Source organism: Spodoptera frugiperda, chromosome 2, assembly GCF_023101765.2.
Source record: "Spodoptera frugiperda isolate SF20-4 chromosome 2, AGI-APGP_CSIRO_Sfru_2.0, whole genome shotgun sequence".
In the NCBI taxonomy this organism is placed as follows: domain Eukaryota; kingdom Metazoa; phylum Arthropoda; class Insecta; order Lepidoptera; family Noctuidae; genus Spodoptera; species Spodoptera frugiperda.
Window position 1 is genome coordinate 10736273 of NC_064213.1, and position 25471 is coordinate 10761743.

Here is a 25471-nt window from a genome sequence, read left to right on the forward strand (position 1 = left end):
ATACTATTTTATACATAGCAGCATAAATAAACATATTCTTTCTTTCTATGTGACAAAGTGGCTTTCGTTATCGTGGTTCGTTTATTTTGTGTGTTTACTACATATGTCACAAACTGACTGTAAACAAGATTAAAAATGTAATGCACTGTATCAGTAATTCATTTGCAATTGCAACGTCTTCACAACGTACTCATTCAGGATGAAATTATTGCTCGATGAATAATATTGTACACATCACACGTGTTGCTGTGGACCCATATTATGTTTATCCGATAACGTTATATTTTATTTGCGAAAATTTATAAATGTTTGTTCTGACGCAGTCAAGGGCACGGTGATACGTCAGGAGTATCACTCCCGCAATGGAGGTGAGCCCGAGGGAACAGTCTCCGTGACTGCTTACTCCACGGAGCCTGAGGACCTGGAGCGTCTGCTGCAGGGCCAGGGGGAGCCCCCCTCTCGCATCCACGGGCTCGCTGCTATCACCACCACCAAGAAGTTCGGAGGAGACACCGGCACCACCTTGAAGGAAGCACACGGTGTAAGTGCCTGACTAAATATTTAGAGCATTCATACTGTACGCAGCGCCTGATTATTTTCTTAGAGCAGTCATGCGATTACTTTGGGTAATCGTATTATACTGATCAATAATTCCTGAACTGAGTACAGCTAGTAATGTTATGTCAATGTCTTTCCAATTGTGAATATGGTATGAATCATAATCCACAGTAAAAAATTACATTAATTTAAATTGGTTTGTGAGCTGTTTGTGAATCCTACTAAACTCTTTAGTTATTACAAGTATGTCATGTTTCCGTTTTCTAAAATTAAAATGATCCACTATCTGAGGAATGCCAGATATGTATTGTCATCCGAGTGTTCTGATAACAACAATAATAAATACAAAGTATGCACTTATCTAATCTCACGATCAAATATTTATTGTATCTCCTGTAGAGGGAAGATCGCGCCGCCATCGACCAATTCACTCACAGTGACCGCCGAGTCTCCGACACCAGGGTGGAAGACATCACTGAGAGAAGCACTAACAGACGCGAAGAAATCGTAGGAGAAACCAGACGCATCGAGAGCAGACGAGAGGAGATCATAGGAGATAGGAGCCGACAGGCGAGGGAGGAAATTATTGACACTTCCAAAGATAGAAGAGAGGACAAATCAGAGAGGATGCAACGACGAGTGGAGAAAGTAGAGAAGAAGGGAGATAGGACGCAAGAGAGGAGGGAGAGGATAGAGAGGACAGATGACAAGAAGACCGTCAGGCAGAGCTCCGTGAAGTCACTGACAGAGAAATACATCAAGAGTGCAAGTGAGTATACAATAAAATTGTAACTCTATGTAACTACATCACTAGCGTTTAATAATGAGAGCACATTTTGTAACTGTTCATTGACGGACTAGAAATGAATCACCGCAACAACCTTGACCACAGCATTTACCTCTATCAACATAATAGATTTTAAATAACCAACAAAAGTTACTACCGTTTATGAACTAGATGTGTTGAAATGAAATCATGCGATGCTGAGGTCAAGTTTGTTTGGAGCGATTTTACATCGGAATTTTCAGGAGTATTCAAATCATTATGCGTTATGTTATGAAATGGAGTAAAACATGTAACTGCATGAAGTACTCTGTAAACTGACATGACTCGTGAGAGTTATAGAAGTTCTTATACAAGAGCAGTGAGGCAACAGTAGCAACGCGCTTGCGTCGGTCTAATGAAGGGAAACGGAGCGAACCTCCAGTGTTTCAGAGTGTTGCGACATTGCTTAAATTTCACGATATTTTTTTGTTGTAATATTGACAAAGTGTCGACAATAGAAAGTGAAACCCTACGGCTCCACGACAACATGGACCATTGTTCACGCGGCACAAGGCGACGCCGACAGCTTATTGTTGTCGTACTAGACGGAGACGCATATTGTTAGCTTCGTAAACTCGGACAGACGTTTCCAATAACTTGTTGGAATTATGTTTTGGGTTAAGAAGATACAAATATTTCCACCATTCCTTAACATTGGCTAGTAGAAGGAACCACAGACTTAAGTTAACATTAACGTGATGTATCCGGAGTCCGGAGTAAAGTATCCGCGTCTATTTTAACGTTGTGTCCTTCGGATTTGGCCTCAGTTTCTTCCTAGATAGGCATTACTAAATCAGTGACGAATTTCCATTGTAGAATCACTTTTTATTTCACTACTGGTATACCCAGTTAGTAGTAAATAGTATTTAAAAGTTCCTGCATTCATTATAATTATGAACATATTGCTTAGCTCGCGTCTTCGTGGGTCTCCTCTCTCGTAAGACCAAATGACACATAAGTTGATGTAAGTAGCCTTCGTAACATGTTCCTCGATATTGTAGCGTTCAATAAGTTTCACTAGATAACAATTGAAAGTTATTTCTCCCTACGTACGTTACCAAGTTACTATCTAGTACGAGTACCACGAGCTACGACAACATCGAGTCACGTTGTCAGTAACTGGCTTACACACAAATGTCCCAACAAAAGTCTTTATGGAAATTAATCTATAGTTTCGTGATATCGCATAATAATAACGTAACGTTAACGCACGCGAGCGCGTTAGCGTGCGTCTGTTTACGTAATAACTTTCATACTTTCATATTGCACTAGCTGCGTTTACGTTTTCAGTCGCTAACTGACTCTCGGACTAGGCCGAGGTCCGTGCAGCCGGCACTAGTGCTCGCCGCAGTGTTTACATGTGCCGTTGACAATATCTGCGCAAAATGGATACTAGCAAGGATTGTGGTTACAATTTCAAGTTGTTACTTAGTATTTACCAGAGACTCGGTGAGTCACACCAACGTGTATTTACTTGTTTGTTTTTTGTACACACCGCGGAATAATATACCGGTATATTATTATTGTAAAAGGCTTATGACAATAAAAAACGTTTACATTTTATCTTAATCGGTTCTAAACTAAAAAAAAAATTATTTGAATTATAAATATTTTTGTATACTTACCGCCAGGAATTATTTTCGGAACAAAATCGTTACTAAGGAATAGTTTAAGTAATCATTAAGTGACTCTGACTGCGGCAGTTACTTAGTTACTTACATTAAATACTTATGTTTTACTTTATCTGTTTATTTAAATCAAATCTTAACTAGACACTTACATTAGATACTTAATGTTTCCCTAAATAAACTTTAAGTTACAACATGAACTACTTATCTACAACAGATCGTAACTTAATTACACATCTGTAAAGTTATCTAAGTAGGTTGCTAACTAGTCAAATATTTCGTAACGTTATCACACGAGGAGGCTGTATGTTATGTACTTATTTTGTGTATCTTATTTAGTTATACGTGTATATATGTAGTTCCTTTTCTTCTATAGTTCCTTTTTTTAATTTATAAAGCTGAAGTGTTTGTTTGTTTGAACGCGCTTATCTCCGGAACTATAGGTTCGAATTGAATTATTATTTTTGTATTGGATAGTCCATATACCGAGGAAGGGTATAGGCAATAAAACATCACGCTATGATCATATGGAACTGAGCAGCGAGTGTCACCGCGCGGGAGTTGCTAGTCAGCAAGTATCTTGTATGATTACTCGGGGTTCCCATGTTGTGACCGCGGAGGTCAACTACCTATTTAAATGTCATTAGTGTTGCGACCCGCGGTGTGTCGCGGTGTCTGTGCCTCTGTGCGTCTGTTCACATCACTAGCGGAAGCGATCACATGCCTGGGTATAATTTGTAGCCAGGTTTACTCAGTAAAACCTTTTGTGCTTCTCCTCTTTACTGTTACTTTACGTTTGTTGACTCATCCGTTTAGAATCACATTTTTTGTAGGTACATGAGATTCTGCGAATTGTGGCAGGACAGTGTTTTGTTGGGTGTTCGGTATTTTACTTTCGGGGTTTTTACTTTATTATTTTGTTAGTTTGTGTTTTTTATTTGTGACATACATATTATAATGTATACTACCACACCACTATATTATTATAAATATTTTTAACAGAAAGGTCGTAGGTACTCTTATCAGTAATTCCTTGGGGTCTGGAGATAGAGCAATGCTCCGTGGGGTAGGCAGAGATTTAATAATGGTGTACAATAAATTGTGGAGACGTCATAATGTTTATTCTATAGTAACAAATGGATAGCTAAGGTACTAGAATAGAATACAATATTACAATACTCCCGCAGATGAGAGCAGCAAGACGGAGCGCGCCGCCTACCCGAAGGCGGGCCTCATCCTGCGCACCTCCACCATGAAGGACAGCGTCTCCAGCGACTCCTCAGCACACGCTGGTCAGTACGCCACTTACCACTACTCTTACAGCTTATTTATTATATTTATTAGGCTATTCAGTGTTCTCTTGTGTCGTGTGTGTGGCTACAAATAAACAAATTCACATACTTACGTACTACGTTCGACACACAATTTGTTGATTATACAAAGAGTTGAAGTTCAAATTGAACCTGGGACGTGATAAGCTGCAGCCTGTTGCATAGCCACTGTGCTAAACATTCAGTAAATGAATAGCCACAGTCGTAATATCGTCACAGTTGCTCCTAATACATACTTAAAAACGTTTTAAAATGGCGTACCTAATAGCAATATAATACATCAGTCGATTTATGTAGATTAACGAATGAGTACAAAAAAAGTAAAGCAGCTCAATTACCTGTAATACCTACCTATGTACCAATATGTTTAATTACATTATAAGTCTGTCACTGTTATGTAACCCTTACATACATAGGTAACACATAAGTATGTGCCAGTAACGTTGGCCTGAAACACCCGCTCCACTTGCATCTAATTATATTATTTGGTAAGAAGTTATCTATCGTTATAAAAAATTAAACTATACAACTTGTATAGGCACGGCTAGTGTTCCAAGGACAGTACATTTCTATTTCATGTCAGAACTAATCTATTTATTAGTTTATTTTATTTGACTTGGTCACAGCGCGTTAGAGACAGCATTTTAATTTAAAACAACAATATTGCACCAGCTTTTATTAAGCAACTTTATCACCATAAGACAAACATCCATCCATGGCCAATTTCCTTGAAATTAACGAAAATTATACCTTACCCTGGAGAATATCATTAAGGTCTCATGTTAATAAGGACCATCACATGCCTAAACAGTCACATTTACCTCAGGCCACAAAACACATAAAACTCTATTATTTTTGGTTCCTAACTCATATCATCCCCATGTGCAGGTCTCACACGCACAGACAGCGAGCACAGCCTGGGGTCCGTGGAGGACACGGTGGTGACGACGTCGGAGCGGGTGGACGGCGGGGTCAGGACGGTGACCACCACCACCCGCACGCACGGCTCCACCACCCACCACTCGCGGCCCGAGAAGTCCTTCCTCGACAGCAACACCAAGGTCACTGGCGTGCAGGACATCCTCACCAGGATGAAGAATGCTGACATAGGTTCGTTTGGTTAAACTATGTATTTTGGTTTTCTGGGTTACGCTATTGTCCACTTTAATTGGTATAAGCAGAATTAGATTAATCTTATGTACAAAAATTTGCGCTGTATCCTATCCTAATGTGATTGTTTTCTGTATATTTTATATACGGATTTTGTCTTAGAAAATGTCCAAGTTTTTTTTTAACTTTCGTCAATGTTTTGGGATTTCGATTTCAAAATTCCTAGTATCGTAGTATTTCGTAGCAACTTTCATCATTTGTAAAAATAGTTTGTATGGCATCACATGCCCTTCTTGGCAGCTTGGCTGGTGGAAAGTCGATGAAAGTCCGCACTGTGCCAACTAAGTAATGTCTGTCACTCCCGCAGTTATACAACACTCTGATGATATTGCCATTACTCATGTTTGGCAGACACTCACTTCCTATACGCCTGGCTAATCATTGAAGTGTTGTTTGTATATTTGAATGAGATCACTTCGACATTGTAGCTAATTCCTCAAATATTGTTTAAGTTTTTCTTAAGTTTAAATAAAGGTTAAAAATGCGTCATGCAATTGCCTCACAATTAAATAGTCTAGGATATATTTTATTCGGTTGGATATCGAACTTTGGTAATTAGGTAAAGTAACAGTTGAAAGAACAAAATGGAAATTGTCCACATAAATACTTTGAACACAGCACTCGGTCGAGGCGTCAACTATGCGGTCAAATGAGTCCTGTTATGAATGTTTGATTAGTCGCACGTTGCTGGTTACTGATCCCATAACACTTGCTGTCACCACTCGTCACCCACTCGTCGCCACACAGCGCCGATATTGGTCAGTGGCACAAACAGACAGTCGGTGCAGTTTATTTAACAGTAGCGCGTCACATGCTCCAGTGCCGCCTCGATACGATGATGTGTAATGAGACGTCTACTGGGAAGTATCTACCAGAGATCACGCCACAATACAGTAAATATATACGTATCAGTAGTTACAGTTATTGCTAAGTGCCATTTACGATAAAATAAATATTATTCGGTAGCTACACGAGTACGAGCAGTATTTGCTCCGTAGTAGCCTCATTGCTTACGTAATCAAATAGGTAAAATTCTCAATCCCAATCCCAATAAAATGAAATAAATAATTAGTTTATGGAGAAGTGCACTGAAGTCTTTTTACCCTTTTGGCAATTACAGCAAAGCAATCTATAAGATAAAATCTAAATCTTCTACTACTATTGCCACCTTATTAAAGTGTCCCTCCCGCCCCCAGTGATCCAGGAGGGCGACACGACGGAGGACACGGAGGCGCGCGCGCTGCTGAACAAGTTCCTCGGCGCCACCGTGCTGATGGCCGGCATGCAGAACTACGTCACCGAGAAACCCACCGGCAAGGTCGTCGTCAAGCAGGTACGTCATACACATACACATACTGAACCAATCAGCTGATACAATCGAAGATCAATAGAACGCGAGCAGGGACAGCGGATGGAACTGTACTGAAAACTAGTGTTACATAATTGATGAGCTTCAGAACTAGAGTTTGTTTTAAATCCTTCTTACTTTCTCAAGCACTAGAGTTGACAAGTAATACAGTCCGTCTGATAGATAGAAACGCTACTATTATGAAGGCGACAAGATATGAAATACAAATATTTTTAAGCTGTTGGTGGCTAGACACTAACAAATATGTGTAAAACGAGCGACATATTTGCAGAAATTTTCACAGTAGCTTACTAAATGAGAAATAATACATCGACACACATTGTGTCCTAAAACATGACTTGCATTAAAGTGGTTATTCACTATCGTAGCCACTTGTTTGTAAATATTAAGAAAGGCTACAATATTGTAGATACCAGCAAGCCAAGCTGCTCTAATCGTGTAAAATTCTTTAACAGATTTCCAACTTAATTGTTTTGTAATAAAGTCTATAATGTTTTGATTATAACTTACCTAGTTATAGCCTCACCCGGGAGTAGCGTGGTGTTCCTATTCTTGACATGTAACCGGGTAACCGCCGGCAGCCGGTGGCCGGTGGCCGGGCAGGTGTTAATCCGATACAATATTATACTGAATGCACCGCTGCCGCTGCACTGCTTGCACTACACGTACATCAATACAGAAGTCCCACTTCGTACAGCACTTGAAATACCAAAATGTACAAGTCACGAGATTGTTATCTATGTAGAATATTTCATTAGTTCCAATGTTTATACGACCAGTATGCAGTTTCCAAGTAGATAAAACCTAAGCTCGGTTATAAGCGAAGTGTTCTACTCCATATTGCACCAAATTCTTGGCAATCGATTAATATTGATGATATTAGCCACCAATACATAAACGACTCCATGTAACCCCAGCGACATTATTACAGACTGAGTAAACCATAAAGTATGAAATAATGTAAACTTTCTACAACGAGCGGGTACTGCGGCACAATTGCAGTATCGTGTGCACTGTGGTTGGCACGAGACGCGCATGAATCACGCGCATGTATGCGCCCGCGCACATTTGATTTATTTATTTATTTGAAACGCGCATTAATGGCGAACTAATGATGGGTTTTTAATGCAATGTAACGGCTTGTGATTGGCAGCTGTAGATTCGTGGGGCCGAGTTAAACGTATACGCATTATAATTAACTTCTGCGTGTGCGAAATGTTATTTACAAAAGTAAGAGAGAGACAAGCTTTTCCCATACAGTAAAAGAAACATTAAATGACTTTTAAATTTAATTACTTACACATAATAAAATAGACAGTAAATGATTGCGTCTCGCAAGAAGCCTATCGTAAAGAAACCTCGATGTTTGTAAACATGTTGAACAGGTGGACAGGTTACACGTCAACTTGTATGTTGTTGGTACATTCTGGCAACTTCGATAAAATCGACTACAATATTGTATTTAACAATAATCCTTCCATTCGGTTTCGGTTACGGCGAGCGTTTCTTGACTACTGACGTCTTTCTGTCATAGTACAAAAATCTGCGAAACGAAATTCATTTTAAAATCAATAAACTGAATAAAATATATACGAGTGCCGATCGCGAGGCGCGATATATAGATTGGTAAAAGAGTTATTGGTTTTTCGAAATTCGTAAAAATAATACGCATCCCGGTTTCCATTGTTTCACATAGTATAATAATTTAACGTAGTATGTCTGCGTAGACTCCATCGCAAAATGAAAGGTGTGTTGTTATTTTGTTTAATTATTAAAGATCAAAAGCTTTATGTGGGTGGTACCAATCAATAGTCATGAATTGACAAACAGTAAATACAAGACAACATGTCTGCCGTCTACGGCGTAGCAGTTTGCTACGAAACATTGATAAACTATTGTCAGCCCTAGAATCGAACTAAATATACTTTCCATCAAAACTCCATATAGGGGCAATGACAAAGAAGGATGTCGAAGCGTGTGGATGATAAATAAGGGTGTGATGTATGTTGTACATCTGCGCAACTCACGCGCAGAGCGCACGCGTGGCCGGCGCACGCGCAGCCGTTTGTTTATCGTAACTCCGTGTACCTGTAATGTGGGGCAATGTTAGTGTAATGTAATAAGTGGCGAGTGCCCACTCCACACTCCGACCAGACGCCCCTGCCGCCTGCAGTGACGTCTAGCAATACTCACAACTTTAGCGGAATATTCCTGGAAGACTATTAATAAAGCAATTGAACTTTCATTTCGATAATAGCTTTCCAGTATGTTGTTACTGTATACAGAATCTAATTTCAGACTAAAAATCAGATAAAGTAACATTAGGTTTTATATGATCGCTAGTCATAACGTACACCTGTGTTTACCTAACTGAAACATAAGTAACTACTTACGTACGTCGTGAGTAAATAAACATGTTGATACTACACAACGTTTGTATCAAACAGCTACTTGATCATTTTTATACTTTCAGTAACGCGATCTATTGCGAAAATATTTAAATTAAACAATTTATCATTTTCTGTTCTGAGAATCCTCCTGCACAGCTCATTGAGCGCCACACTTTGTAGAAGTAACAAAATATAAATGTAAAGCTTTCCCACGCTGACATAATATAAGCCCACGTGTGGTCCGAATATTGTGGAGGTATTAGCCCAGTACCCCACATACACATTACTACGAACCGCGCCGCGCGCCGTTCTAGTAAACAAAAGCTGCCGAAGCAGATGCGCAAGCGCCGCCTTATTGCCGTTTTAAGCCACGCGTTCTAGCGCGGAAAGCGATGAAAATCCTATGCAAAAATAACACGCCCGGCCCGACATTTCACCACCATACACTACTTAATGCCCTAACTCACACCGCGGTTCATGGAAAAAATAACTTTAAACACTTCTGGATAACGTTCCGTGGGGGTGAAAATAGCGTGTGGTGTTCTCCTCACTATATTTGGCTCGCTGACGTCACAGCGGGCCGCGCGCGCAGTCCGTCCCCGGCTCCCGCGCACGCCACGCACGCGCAGCCGACATGCCATGCAAACTATCAAATAAACCATAATATTATGGTCTAAGAACTAGCGAGTAGTGAAGTAGTACCTGCCGCGTGTACCGACACCGGAGTAGACCCTAGTGACTCTGTCAATATATTCAGGATTTGCAACAACCTGCAGCTCTACAGTTTGTGGTGAGTTCACGTTCGACTTGTATGAAAAATTATGAAACTAATAAAAAGATTAGTTCTAAATTCACATTAACATTAAATTTTCGTTGACTGTATTTTGAAGTCTCTGTTGAAGTTCGTTGTGTGGTGTTCCTCCTTTTCAGTCGTTGTTAAAATCCGTCGTTGACGTCACGCGAGCTCTCTCTCGGACTTTGAACTTAAAACTGAAATAACCAATAAATATTTTTAATTTAAATCGCTATAAATATTTTAACTATGAGTTAATGAATGTTTATTTAACAAACTTTTGCCAATTGTTAGTGTTGGCGCCATTTTCTCACTTTACCGAAATGCCCCAATTTCGAGTATCTGTTTCATATTTCCTAAATCTTATTAAATCGTATTATTTCAATGAACACGGATTTAAAAAAAAATTCAAATTTTCCGATAGATAACGTAAACAAAACTAAACTAATTCCTGCGCTGCTCAGTAGTCGGTCGCCCACAAACATCGACATACAAACACATTTAACAACCTCAATCGGGTTCCTGAAACTGAATTCCATTGGACACTATTCCACATGAACACTATCAAAAGCCCTATGACCTAGACACGCTACACACGGTCAGTTAGCCTGTCAAACAGAACATCTGTCAAGCGGTTGTCAGTCGGAGGTCGGGTTGCGACACACGGCCGCTAGAAATAACGAACAACTATAAGTTTGTAGCATGTTGAGTAACAGTCAAGGGCGAGCTTTTTTCGTGTTCCAATCATCTTGAAATAATAATAAACGCTCGCTTAGTGAAAGATATTTCCTACGAATGTATACAACGAGTAGTTTTCAAGGAGATTACAAAACTAGGAGCGATTACTAACATAAACTCATGTCTTTGTCCCATGGAAGTAGACAGAAGCTACAGAGCACCACATACTACGATCCTTGCATACTTTCCTCACATTCCTACTTTGGATCTTACAAGCTCACCGGTTAAGACTATGCTATCACAAATCGTTTCCAATATATGTTCAACAATTATCAACAGGCTCTATAAACTATTCGATTGATAGAAGTTCGAAAGCTCAGATTCTTTTCAAGTATCTGCTTAGCTGAAATGTTTGTACCGTCATAACAAGCGTCCCTTCAAGCATCTCAATAACTGAACGATGCGGTAGTGGCGGGCACATAGCAAGTAACTATATAATAGAGTAATCATTATATATTTTCTCTTCAATTACAGCTCGGGTCTAGTAACGAGCTGTAGTCTGTGAGACAGCGCACAGCTATTACATACCCGCGGCTCGCGAGCTCATTGCGGCAAATGATAGACTGGCTATTTGTTTAACTGTGCTGCCTTAGTTATATTGTAACTGAAGCACTTTACATAAACTCAATATATAGTGTATACTGCATCTGCTACATACATATATGTATCAAGTATCGTTAATATTTTAATCGTAAAGCTGCCACTAATAAATTCGATTCTATTCATAAGAAATAAGCTGTGTAAGTGCAATGCTCAAAGACACAATTGATTAGAATTAAGCTGTGTACCCAGCAATACAATTATATGTTGAAAATATTCGGATTAATTATTACGGGTGTTTCAAAGTTTCTCAGACTCGTAACTACTACACTTCAAATAATAGAATAGGGATACGTCTGTGTAGACGGAGTACGGACCCTAGTTCCCCCCGGAGAGCAGCGATTATGGAAAATTACATTGTTTTCACAATATTATTATGGTGTGATTATCTCTCTCCGTACTCTCGAGTAAATAGCCGATGTTTATCTAGCCATGCCGGCGACTCCTTATTAACTCACTGGCGGGACTTCACGTGAGTACCAACTGTGTACCATAACTGCAATCTTTACAATTGATGGTTAACTGGAGAACAGGTACAGTTATACTTATCAGATTAATACTTACCTACATATGTAGAGAAACTTCCAACTTTAGAAATATATCTACGGTATTGATATTTTCGTAATTTTTTGAAACTATATTATAAAACGGATTTATAGAAAGCTCCGAAATAGTAAGTACTAATCAAATGAAATAATTTCTAAGTAAATAGACGTAATGATGAGGAGTTCCTTTCACCGCGACAGCTGGTGTCCTCACACAATGACCAGCAAGTTTGTCGCTGCATCATCGCCATGATGTAATACATCAGCAAGCTTCACTGACACTTATCCAATATCTTTCACTCATGCTTAGATACACACTCTTATGTAATAATCTGATAAGTCAAAATATGTACGTGTGCAACTTTAATAGTGACCAAAGTATGTGGGGTGCGCGCAGGGCACGATCATAGGACCAATTACAATTTCCTTGTGTGATACTGTGATAGAACTATTTAAAAATGATTAATAATTCTGTAAAACATCAGATCTCATTACATTGTTTTGATTTGTATATAATGCGAGAGTTTATGCATCCGGCGTCGCTTGCGTCAGTCGCACGACATTCAACTTTTATCTCCGTAGTACGAATGTTGATTAATGTTCCGCGCGTCTTGCTGCTTCTAATTATTCCCGCCGAGTGCGATGTCTTTTGGCACTTTCTTTGAATTGTATTAATAGCTGAATATTTGAGAAACAAAAAAGAACAAAATTGGTGGGATCAACAACCGCTGTATCTCCGTTACAGTTCACGGTCGCTTCAATAAGACCAGCTCCTTCATTAACATACTTGTATCCACACTTACATATTTAAGAAATAGTTAATTACGTCAACCCGAGCATTTGTTACAAACATTAAACAAAAACAACACGCTACACAATGCTAGTACAATAGTTTGAACAAAAACCTCTCGATGAGATAACATGCACCAAATTGGCGTGACTATGAATTTAATGTAACAATATAAAGTTAATTTGTAACAATGACATTATGCAATCTCTGGGCGGTTGGTCGCGGGGCCGTAAAATGTGTTAATTAATTGGCAATCAAAGAGCTATCAATTAGCCGGTCGCTATTGAATGGATCGGCCGAGCGCTTGTCACTTGCCAAATTATTGACGCGCTGGTGCATAGTGCTGGAGAGAGCGAGGGCGAGTAGCGGACAAAGTCACAGCTGTTCCATAAAACTGCAACTTGAAGGAAATTGACTCGTAACTCGAAATGCTTTCTGCGTCTTCTTCCTATTTTCTAGTTACATCGGTATTAAACTGTTTAGACCGCATTTAGATCGAGCTGTCCGGAATAAACTAGATCTCCTATTGACCCAAAAGCCATCGATAGCCATAAACCTAGAAGTAGACCATTGGTGTTTGGATGTTGATCGACATTCAATCCATCAAATGTCATGTATCCGCTTCCGCGTCCCCATAGCGTGTCTCAGGTCAGTCCGCGCGGGGTCAGTGACCGATGCGCTTGCGCCGATTATAATAGCACGCCAATCTCGCGCCAACACAACTGGGTCACCACCACTGGTGGGTCTCTTGTAGTCTTCGCCAGGGTGTCTAATTTGGATGAGGTAATCATTCTGCACACCTTCGGAAGAACTGCTGATAAGTGATTTCATAACTTTTTACAAGTTATTCTTCCAGTCCACTCAAAGTATCCCATAAACGTAGCGTACACCACCACATAATCTTTCACCACATTCTCAATTTTACTAAATGTGTGCACAGCAATTAGTTGACTAATTAATAACTTCAATCTCGTTCACTGACCACGTAGTACTCCAGAGCTAGTAGTTCAGCTCAGCGCACACACGCCCGAGGAGTGCGGCTCCACAAGGACTCTATAAATACGACTCAAGTAGTGCAAGGTGAGCCGAGTGGCTCCACGCCTCTAGTAAACATCTTAGGGCTTTATACGAACGAAATCCACTGAAAATATGTATGTGTAGTGTAGGTATACCCATTAGTCTAGACGAAGTCTAGCGACGATTGTAACTGTAATAGATAGACAGGTGTAGTTTTAGTGTACAGATGGTGAAACCAACCAAATAGGTTATAGTGGCATGCAAACTTGGAAACATGTACGTTCACTAATCCCTCTGCTATTCATGTTATAAAACTGCATGAAGTGTCAGCATACTGTTATAGTGTGTTACTCTTTACACATTCTCGCCAAAACTATACCTATACAAAGCTGTACAAAGTATACAATACTCAGTATTATGATTGTTTGCTACACGATGTCAAATCAAGGAGTACTCCGTCGCGGCTGTCGGTTCCTTTGTCCGCGTGGACTGCCAGAAATACGGCCGTGACGTAGGTGGCAGACTTCCCTAGTCACTGCCACGTGGGGTGCGCGTGCGCAGCCAACTTTATGCACTTCCATTCACACAAGGACCAGTATTGTTTGTTTGTTTGTCTATGACACTGACGTTCTCTACTGTCACAGATGTCGGAGTTTGACTGGACTCATGTCTCAGGGCTTTTATGTGGCCTCGCTTTGCTTTTGTATTTGTTCGTTGGCTTTTGCTTTACCTCACGGAACCCCAACCCGGTATGACAGCACTCTCTAATATTATTCAACTCATTCTAAACTCATGTTTCCATTTCCATTATAGTTCCAATATTAGCAACTCTTATCACCTACTTGGAACCACCAGCCCGACCTACTTGCACGCCTCAGTTTGGCATCTGTCTGCACCTGGTACGTGTTCCTCCTACGACAGTACACACGTGTTTACTTACCCACGAACAAGAACATGGCGTCGTAAGGAAACCGCGGCCATAATAAAAGTGATCATAAATGCATGATCTGCCAAAATATTGTTCTTTATGTCGTCACAATAAAGACTGCGAGCGAGCGCCTTGACAGAGGTGATATTGACATCAAAACGTTCCTTTGTCACCGAGTTTCCTTCAATGACGCGACCAGACAAAAGCAATGTCTAACATAACACATTTTGTGTCAAAAAACTATAATTCGTCAGCCCTGCGTACGCGCCGCGCTCTCTTGGTCCCGTGCCAAGCTGCGTATAAACACAAGCTAATGACCTTATGTCTCTGCTTCCCCATATCCTCATATGGAGCGCAATAGTTCTCAGAAAAAGGGCCAAGGCTCACAAAGAAATTATGAGTGGACAAAAGTGTTTAAAAAATGGTTGTGAAATGCGAATTAAATACAAATGATGATATTATAGCGTGGCATTGACTCCTTTCCACGGTTCCTGGCTTCTTGTGCCAAGTTTTTGTTTAGAAATTGCGAAATGTTTATTGTTAACGTTATCATATAGTTTCATACGTTCCTCTCCTACATGAGCATGCTCTGTTCACCGACAATTCGATGAAAATGTTCTGGAAAGATCGATTGCGATTCTATGTTGTAGCTTTCCTCTGACTAGTTAATGCTACATGGTACGCTTGAGAACAATATCGTTGTCCAACATGCCTCCCTATAAAAGTAATATCCATTTGCGCCAATCAATCTTAGGAGAGTCTTATTATGAATTACGAATATAATAATTATGTAGGCAGTGAAAACCTTTAGAAATAAGTTTCATATATACTAATGTAATTTTCCGCAAGTGTCTAAAGATGCAATAAAATTATGTTTAGAAATCACTTTGAGTGCTTTTGTAAGTTGTGATTAAAGATTTTATTGCCATAGACCTAGCATATAGAGATGGTAGATAAAGTTATAATCGAGAGGACTTACTACGAAACCGAAGGAAAAGCTTAACATAACGAAACTCTTTTTTGGGTAACTCGGAGAGCACACATCTTGCGGTCCAATTGTCATCTTGTCATACAAACTAACACAAGATAGAAGTATAACAGTCGATGCCTGAACTAAACAGCTCTCATTAGCCAAATTGACCATGAAACTACATAAAAAGATAACATCCACGAGTTAAACCAGTTCATGTTCTTCCAACAATAATGAAAGCAGCCTTTAATTATAGCTATAATTGTGTCGTGATGAATATTCAGTGCTGCTGCCACCGTTGCGAGAAGCCGGCGTGAGTGTAGGAGGAGCCGCGAGTCATGTATATGTATGTGATAACTAGCAGTGTAATTACCGGAGCTGAGCAGTTACGGCCGAGTTACTGGTGCGTGGCCACCGCGGGTGTGCTGTCGTGTGCACGTTACTTCTCTTTAAATGGTAGAAAAACATCTCAAAGAGAATATTGTAATTTGTTTTTGTAACCGATGCCAGAGTAATAAATCTGGATGTCATTTAGACTGTCCAGAAAATATACAGCTGTATGATCATCTGTTTCATGTCAAAAAGTTGACTATTTAAAAGATATGCGTCTGAACTTCGATGAATAAAAGGTTTAATAAATGATCTTTAAAACAATAATATATCTAGACAGACTTAGACACACTCATTGCACAAATCAATCGAAATAGAAATTGATATAATTTACCACAGCCAGTATTTGATATTGAACACAAACCGGCGGGCGCGCGGCGCGGTGCAGCCTCGTAATGATATTTGTGTGATTTCCTGTCATTACCACTTTCACTGTCAATTACATCCATCTGCAGGTATTATATTTCTACAATAATTTAATAGTTCATCATATAAAAGTTTCATGCTACTGATTTTCAGTTTCTACTGTCATTGCAGATCTCCTGCGAATCTGTGAATATTTTCTATAAAATTATTCTTTCTTTCTTTCAATCTGCTATGTGTTTTGTATTTCATCTGTACTTGATTTGTGTATTACAGATAAGAAATGTTTTTTTTAAACGTTTAATGCTTTCTTTTACTTAAAATTAAAAGCAAACTTAATTGAATCAATCGCTTATGTTACGTATCTAATATAGATATGTGACCAAGCACGAAGATATAATTCTCCATTTACTCCGGAAAACATTACCTCTTTCATCTCCGCAGTTGGTAGAGGAAATCGCTGCAGTTTTCCGTCACGAAATGTCATTACCACTCGTTCTCTCGCCCGACAATAGAGGTCGCTGCACAAAAAGCTCGTTCCACGTGCTAATGGAAGTCGCGTGCGCAGGCGTTGAACACGCATGCATTTCTATTGCAAATATTATAATTTGCGTTAGTTTGTCTGCTAGTAGGATTCTAGGTACTCTAGTTAGAAAATTTCCAATACGTACCAGCTTTATAGAAAAAAACCATGAAATGCGAATATTTTTTTGATTTCACAAGATTCTCTTAAAGTAAAATTATCTTAAAGTAAAATTATTATGTTTAACATACTCCTAAGAGCACACCTCTATGTACACAACTTACTTACATATAATTATGTAATCACTAGTTAACATTAAATATGTAAAGTAAACTATATAATGTGTGATTTGTTGAGTTGTTTGACAATTAGTAGCTGGTGGTTAAACATTACGCGTACAAGTGTATGTTATAGTATTTGCATAGTTATTGAAGTAATATGTCAGAAGGTGAACCTCACGGTGATGCTCACAAAACCATTAAGTATGTAATGAAGTGGTAATATTTGCTATAATATATGTGTTATTGCTGTAAGGGCGGTTGTCATTGTGGATGTCAAGTAAATACAACATAGTAATGGATGAAACAACAAGACTATTAGAAATTAACATACGTGTATAGGTATATGTAAACATGTACTTATAATATTGAAATCATTTGCCCTTCAGATTTATTATTACCTATAAATATAATTAGTGTGTAATACAAAGGTTAAATGCATAAAGTTCTTCTGAAGAACTTTGCAACTTTAAGCTCACAAGATGGTCGAGCATTCGGCCATATGTCATGATCATGTTCATAGCATATCCACCTACTGGAATGGACGAACCATTATAGATATTCCAGGATACGAAAAATTATCAAAATAAATGACTTGGGATTTTTGCGATTAGCTTCCGTATCAGATGTTGATGCTATCCGAGGTGAATTAATGACATCGCGAGTGAATTTAATGCACTCAAAACAGATGACGGTATTTTTGGCACAAACTTTACGATGTTGCAAACGTAAATACATTACATACTTATAATAAATTAAAGGCTAATGATTGCAAAGTCGCGAAAATAGAGTGTCGCCGTCGCGTCGTCGGGAAACTTTCCGGGAAATACGCGAAAGTTGTCGACGACGAGATTAAACATAATAAGAAAACTAATATTCAGTTGTTAGCAACATTTGAAACTTTGTAAGGAAAGCCATGCAATTCATTATTGAATATAGAAGACTTTACATACGCGTGTATAAATAAGATCGTAAAAAGTATTCTATCGCCCAAATAAGTTCATAATCTATCGGTTGCCAAATTTCATCAAAATCAGTTCAGTAGTTTTAGCGTGATTGACGGACAAACAAACTGAGATTCGTTGAGGAATATAATTTGTAGTTATACGACCTGTTGATTAATATCAACCAGCTAAACGCTGTACCTATAAGCTCCTCTTGCCAGAGTTTCCACGATCTCTTCAATTACCTAAACCTGCTTCTTTTAAAAGTTGATATGTCTTTCTGAAAAGAAATCTCTTGATTCGGGAGAATTGAAAAGGGAAAATATTATAAAAAAGTGTTGTACGAGTAAAATAAATAACAAATTTCTCTACAGACGAAAGCAGTTATAAGTAGATAACGAAAGTATTGTACAAGTAATATTATTATGTAGTATTAATGTTTATAAAACTTTAATTTCCCGCGACGTGAGTTTACGAGCTCCCGTATTTTATCGCCGACTTATGAAAGTTACACTTTCTTATAATTAAGATGTGAGATACACAAACACTCGCAGTTATTGCTTCATATTACTTTATTTTATGTAACAGTTTATGTCAATAATTAAATTTTGATCGTTCGCGGTACGACAATCGTTAAAGTATTGGTAATATATTGAGGAAAATTGCATCAAAATTGTATCAACTTTCATAGCTTATATAGCCATAGCCAGTACATAAGTCACGCGACATTGAAGAGAAATTGCAAAAACATATTCATAACATAATAAGAAACGTCTTAACGATGTGAAAGAAACGGAAAATCCTTGAATTCAGTAAGGTCAGCAAATGTATAACCAACTAATTTTATTTAAACATTGCGAGACGTCACGCATGCTATGTACACGGCGGTATCATCTTTCGACTCCTGCACATTTTATTTACAATCCAACCACTTCCCGCTAGTGCGGATCTATTGGAAGCGGAGATGCGCGCGCGCAGTTTTATTTTTACTGCGCAGTTTCGGAGCGACCTGCCAAAAATGTGGCCCAGTGATCTTCTGAAATATATCGCGCCTATTATTATTATACTGACCGGATTGTACATCAATTCGTGGGAAATAGGGTCAGGTGTAGTTTCAGTATTATATGCAAGTGGAACGTGTTTATAGCAAGCAAACGGCCACTTGAGAATTTGTAATAATCTAGCTATGAAATTAAATAAATGATAATTTGCAATCAAGAACAACGGCATGCCAGCAATAATGTTATAAGAAACAATACAATGTTAAGACAGACAAATACACAATTCATTAATTACTTTGACATTATATTCCATCTTAGACATAACAACAACAACACAAGCTGAGTCTCATCAACCACAGATCACAGAGACATCTCAATCTCCTCCTGCAAGCAGTAGATGATTATCTCATGCGATCTCTATTTCAGCAGCTGAAGTATTCGCGGTGATATAAAAATACCACTCACAACGTGTGTAGTATTGCAATTCACATTTCGCGACTCCCACGCATCGCCGCGGCTCCGTCTGTGTTGTAGGTAAATAAACTGTCATAATAACATAGCACTATCATTTCTACCGTGGACATCATAATATACAAATACAAACAAATTGAAACAAATACATAAAAGAAATAATAAAATATTCTGTCATTCCACCAAAAAAGCTGAAAAATAATAAAAAGATTATACTCGTACAGTGCAGATCTTAGAATGACTTTACAATGAGTTTTGGTACAGGACTACATAGTTTACCGTCATCAATGTAATGAGATCATCGAATGATCATAGAAGCATAACGAAACCGGAGCAACTACTCGAGTACTCATGCTACTACAACCAATGGACAGCTATTCAGGCCATCACTAGTTATCGATACGTAGCGCGTAGCTTCACGACTCTCGCGAACATTGGGCGGCTGTGCGGCTAAACAAGGGCAGCACTTCAAAGGGCCGCTGTTGGCACGCCGCGGGATGACTCACTCTGTCGATATCTCGCCCTATCACTGATGTCAACGAACGCCCACATATGCTATGCCGCTTTGTTTTTGGATGTCAATCATTCACTGATCATCATTTGAAAGGTATTCATTGTATGGCAGAATTCTCACTGTACTTCCATTATCCGACTTGCTTTAAAATCACAATTTGCCTGTCTCTACCAAAACGTTCGTTGCTTATTTCTAAATTCTCAAAATTCCTATCCCCAACTAAAATAACTTGGAGCTAAAATAACCAGAACACTTGGTGTGCGGTTTCTTTGCATTCCCGAGCAAGGACACGAGACGTTGTACCTCCTGGAATGACCGCTGCAGCTCCAGCCTGCCGCGGGGAATGCAACAAGACTCCGACTGCCGGCATCCGAGCCGCTTGACCTGCTGACTCACGAGCTAAGTTTAGCCGGCTGCTGTCAAGGCAGAGCAATTGGTAAATAGCTGGGAGTCCGCGACAGACGCGCGGGAGACACTCTCCGAGTCATTTACAGTAATTAGTTTAAGTGGAGCTGTGTGCTGCTTCAATTGAAGTGTTTACGAAAGCTCTTCGAGTAATTACTGCTCTTACATTATAAACGTTTCAGTTGCATTCATGTGATAAACTTCGGCATATTTTCCTCGTTTGTGTTAGACAACTTCCGCTAGAGGGCGCCTTGGCAATGGCAACAACAACTGCAAAGCTTCCTCCTGTAAACTATAGTACCGCACTCCATCATTTGGACAGCCGTGATTGATACCAACAGGTACACGGATCTCCCAACACTGGTGACGGTGGAATAGTTGGCTGCAATCTGCTCACAGCTGACAGTCCTGTCCAGTGTAAATGGCGCCCGGGCTGTATCTCCGGAGACATCAGCTGCACTAATATAGAAGCTGGTCATGAGTTTAGTGTCCGCGCGTAAAAGTACCGAGTTCCGCGTTGGAGCGGCGCCCGCGCATCGTATAAACAAGCAGTATCCATCAGGCGTGTCATAAAGTTTATTCATGTGATATCACGCACTACTTGCGGCCTGCCACCACTCGGCTAAGTGGGTACATTGCTACATAGCTAACTGTATCACATTCCCTATCCTCCAAAAAGTAAGATAATTAGAGACTGAATACCATCCGAATACTTCTTTAAAAAGTTCTCTACCATACGTAAATATAACTGGACAGCGGCAATCTTGATGAATGATACTGCAGAATATACGAGGCAGGACAAGGTGCCCCTGCTGTCCCGTACATTACAAATTGGACTGGAGTCAAATTGATGGCGGACACAAACAGAACAATAAAGATATCAGAGATCCATACAATGAGGATGCACTCACTTATACTCAGTCAAATATAAAATATGTTAATGCATTTAGATCGATCTTAAGCTGTTGAAACATGTTGACAATGTTTATGTATCATATTATTTTACGAGATTACCTGTCTATACAAATACCACATTATTTAATGATAACTTCTCCAAACTTGTATAGAAGTCTAGCTGTAAAGCTCATCTTTGCATAGTTAGGTACAATGTAACTGTATGCACTAGTGAGATATCGTATATCAGTAAAACTTCAGCATTCCTGAAACATCTCTCGCCGTACACTTACTACAACAAACTGTTCACTGATGCAGAATTATCTAATGATCTGAAAAATATACCATCTACTAGTGTGTGTATGTGTGTGTGTGTATTGTTGCGCGAATCTCAGAAATAGACTATAACTATTCGACCGTTACACTGAATTACTTCTTTGCAATGATAGGGTTGTCACGATTCCTGTTTCCATAGGAAGCAGCCTATGTTCTGTTCTGTTACTACACTTCAACAATAACGTATCAATGAAATCGTTGACTTACAAAACCTTATTTGACAGCAATAACATCGATACGAGAACAAATCGCTCCTTATATTACGTACAACACAAACAACGTCTGTAAATAAATGTTATGAATGAAAAATAATCGATGGCCGATGTGTTTTGATACAAATCTTCCTCAATAAAACATCTGGAGCCCGCGATGACGTCAATATCGCCATAAACTTTATGAAGTAGTAACGGGGCGGGTACAGGCGGGCAGCGTGCGGGCAGCGCGCGGGCAGCGTGCGGGCAGCCCTAGCGGGCGGTGCGGCGGCTGAAGGTCACCCCACGTGTCGCGTGTGCCACGGAATTAGCGGCCGCTTTCTTCCCGCCCGCGCCGCCATCACCCGTATCAATGAATTTATACATTCTTTTACTTTTAGCGTTATTACAACATCTCGTAACAGCTGGCTCTGTACTCAGCGTCTAATACATCACATACTAAAGACAAAATAAAGATTGAAATGTATCTTGTTGTCTGAAAGTATATAAAACAATGTTTTATAGGAAGATCGATGTTCGTTTAAACAGTTATTTGATGAGATTTCATATTTAGTGAGGTATGAATGTTAACGAGGATTGGAAAGCACTTAAATATAAATGTCGCGAGGCAATCTGTCACCGCGTCCACCTCGCCTGGCTAATGATTCATTAACAGTGTGTTAGCAGGCGCCTGCGCCGGCCGCGGCCTTTGACCGGCAAGGTGAAGTCGCGCTATTTTGTGTATTTTTCAAGATGTCACTATTATTTCGTGAAAATATTTCGGTTTTGCAATAGCGGAGACATTGATGTACGAGCCGCGTGACTCACACACATATTGGAAGGTTAGCTTACTTGTTTAACCGTGACAATCTGCTATTTATACAAACTGTCTTCATGGTCTGTCTGTCTGTTTGTCCTGCAGGAGACAGTCCGCACGAGCAGCAGTGGTGGCGGCAAAGTGACCAGCACACAGACCAGGACTATCGAGGACTTTGACGTCGACCAGTGCTGGGACGAGCGCCTCCTTAGGAAACTCGTGAGTATCGTAGATTACACATTACTTCTTGATCAATTAAGGATTGCCTGACGTATGATCTAATAAACGACAATGTTTTTAACGTTGTTCATTGGAAAAGACAGAACAATCACTTTAAAAACTGAAATGAAATAACGTTATCAGTTTTATGTAAATACTTAACTCAGTTACTCATCCCGTCCCCTGGTGGTTCCCAGTAGGTACTCGTACCTGTGCCGAGTGGTGTGGAGGTGTCGCGTGAGTCACCGGCCCGGGTTGTGCCTCCGGACCGGTCGCGTCTCCATTCATACGACTTTCATTCATTAAGCATTAGCTGACTCACGCCGGTCCACCGCCGGTTAATCGAGTTTCAAAACATTGTGATTTTAACTGTAAACGTAATCTCGAGACTTGTGCAAAAAATCTGTTCAGAATTAGTATCATTTTACTTTAAGTATGAAGTAGTAGCAGTACTCAGTACTGACTTAACATTTTACTTATTATTCACTAAAATAATAACAGATTACAGATGCAATAGCAATGAACCTTAGGTTTAAATACAGTGTTGATATTCATGTCATAACCCCGATACTAAAGTGGATAAGAAATAAATGCTACAAGTAAACAGCTTCATTAGAAGTGTACACACACATACTCACACATCAACAACTCACCGCAAGGAAAGTATTGGCGATCGGTACTTAGCGGCTTTCACGGTGTGACGCTGACGACACAACGTCCACTCACGCGCAACGCGACGCGTGAAACTTTACGCGCACGCGCTTCTGGTGTAAATCACAAGATATGTGCGACTCTACCTCTGTTTGTCGTATTATTACTTCAAATAGTTACATTTAACGCACAGAAATGACAATATGATTTCTGAGACTCTATCTACACGTTCTGTACAGATTCAATTGACAACAAATATTCATTTTAACAATTATGTTCCACAAACAACACTATCCAAAGTAATGTAAACACAGACGTTCGCTGTCCACTCGTGCCTCGTGCCCGCACCGGTGACCAATCACTTTCGCTGAGACAGCATGGGAACGCGTGGACTTGACACTGACAGTGGTCACTGATCAGTCACGATTCAGTGCTGAGCTGCTGAGGAATGTCACAGTGTCACAATACTGAGCCACCGCTACGTTGATGAAAGCGAATAATTTTATTTGTTGTGAGCATGGGTACAACTGTGACACTGTGTCGTACTCAGTTCAAATACATAGTAAGATGGATATTATTGTTTAAAACATTACCTAGGCTAGTTAAAAGCTTACTTCAAAAAAAAAACTACAAGAATCTTGCCTAAGATATAATTTATAAAAGAGTGATATAACTAGTCAGAAGTGGTAACGACGAACGACATAATATGATGAAACAACAGTCACCGACCGCCATCATAGTGATCCATAACAGCGTAATATTGTCAACTGGTGACACCAAAACATGTTCCACTGACTAATGGCCGCACGTTGTCGAGTCAGCAGCTCTCCAACAAAGCGCTGCAATGAGAGCAGCGCTTACTTCCGGCTCGGAGCACTTCCGGCACGGCACGGTACTTGAACCGGTTGCCGCCCGCAATACAAACGTCACTATTGACAACTTGGCCACTCGTGCAGAAAGTACGAGCGGGGACCATGCACACCGCACACCGGACCACTCATTATACTAGAACAGGATTTTTTATAAACAGGCTTGAAAAAGAGGTGATATTGATAGTTTGTAGCACGTAATCTTGCTGACTAAATTATGACAAGTATTCTTAAATACAAAATGCTGATAAAACGTCAATTAGGTAACTAGTTGAGACATCTCCCGAGTCCATTGTGTAGCATGATGGGACACTTGAGTCACCATCCTTTCAGTGTGGTCACAAAAGCAGTCGCTATGAGCAACAGATAACGTAGCAATTTTTACAGATACTAAAGTAAAGCTATTATTTAGAGAAATGACTTGGTCGTCAGCGTCCACCCAGAGTCAGTCCGTGTCCTGACAGTCCAGTGTGCACATCTCCTCACCTCCGTGGCACTAACCACAGAGTAAATAATACGCGGGTGTACACAGTTGCGGTGGAGGACAGTAGCAGTGCGCACGCGCAGCGACACAAACAAATACTGTTTAGTGTGAGACTGCACAATGTTGCGAGGATTTCAGCAACTCTGTGTGAGTTCGTGTGTAGTGATGTAGTGATCTCTACAATGTACCGTGTGAAGTTTAAACTTACCGAGTTTTCATTTCATGTTATTTTGTACACTATTTTGATAGTTTTCAGGGGTAATACTTGTATTTATAGTAAATATAGATTTTAATATGAAATTGTCATAATAACGTTGTTCCTTGCAGTTGGACGAGTGCAACGACTACGAGCAACGTCGACGACTGCGCGCGCGCATACGCACACTAATGGCTGAACAAGAAGGTAATTACATAAACACTTCCACCAGACAGAGCTCCACAGGCTCAGTGAGCGACAGGACCACTTCC

General features: G+C 39.8%; 1 protein-coding gene across 1 annotated transcript in view; it reads left to right on the forward strand.

Moving 5' to 3' along the window:
- LOC118269196 (titin) overlaps positions 1-25471 on the forward strand; it is an 81660-nt gene that overhangs the window by 49090 nt on the left and 7099 nt on the right. The window contains 7 exon segments of the mRNA XM_050699089.1: positions 324-541; positions 958-1327; positions 4200-4304; positions 5232-5453; positions 6710-6846; positions 22886-22999; positions 25331-25406. Coding sequence (XP_050555046.1) covers positions 324-541; positions 958-1327; positions 4200-4304; positions 5232-5453; positions 6710-6846; positions 22886-22999; positions 25331-25406 — 1242 coding nt within the window.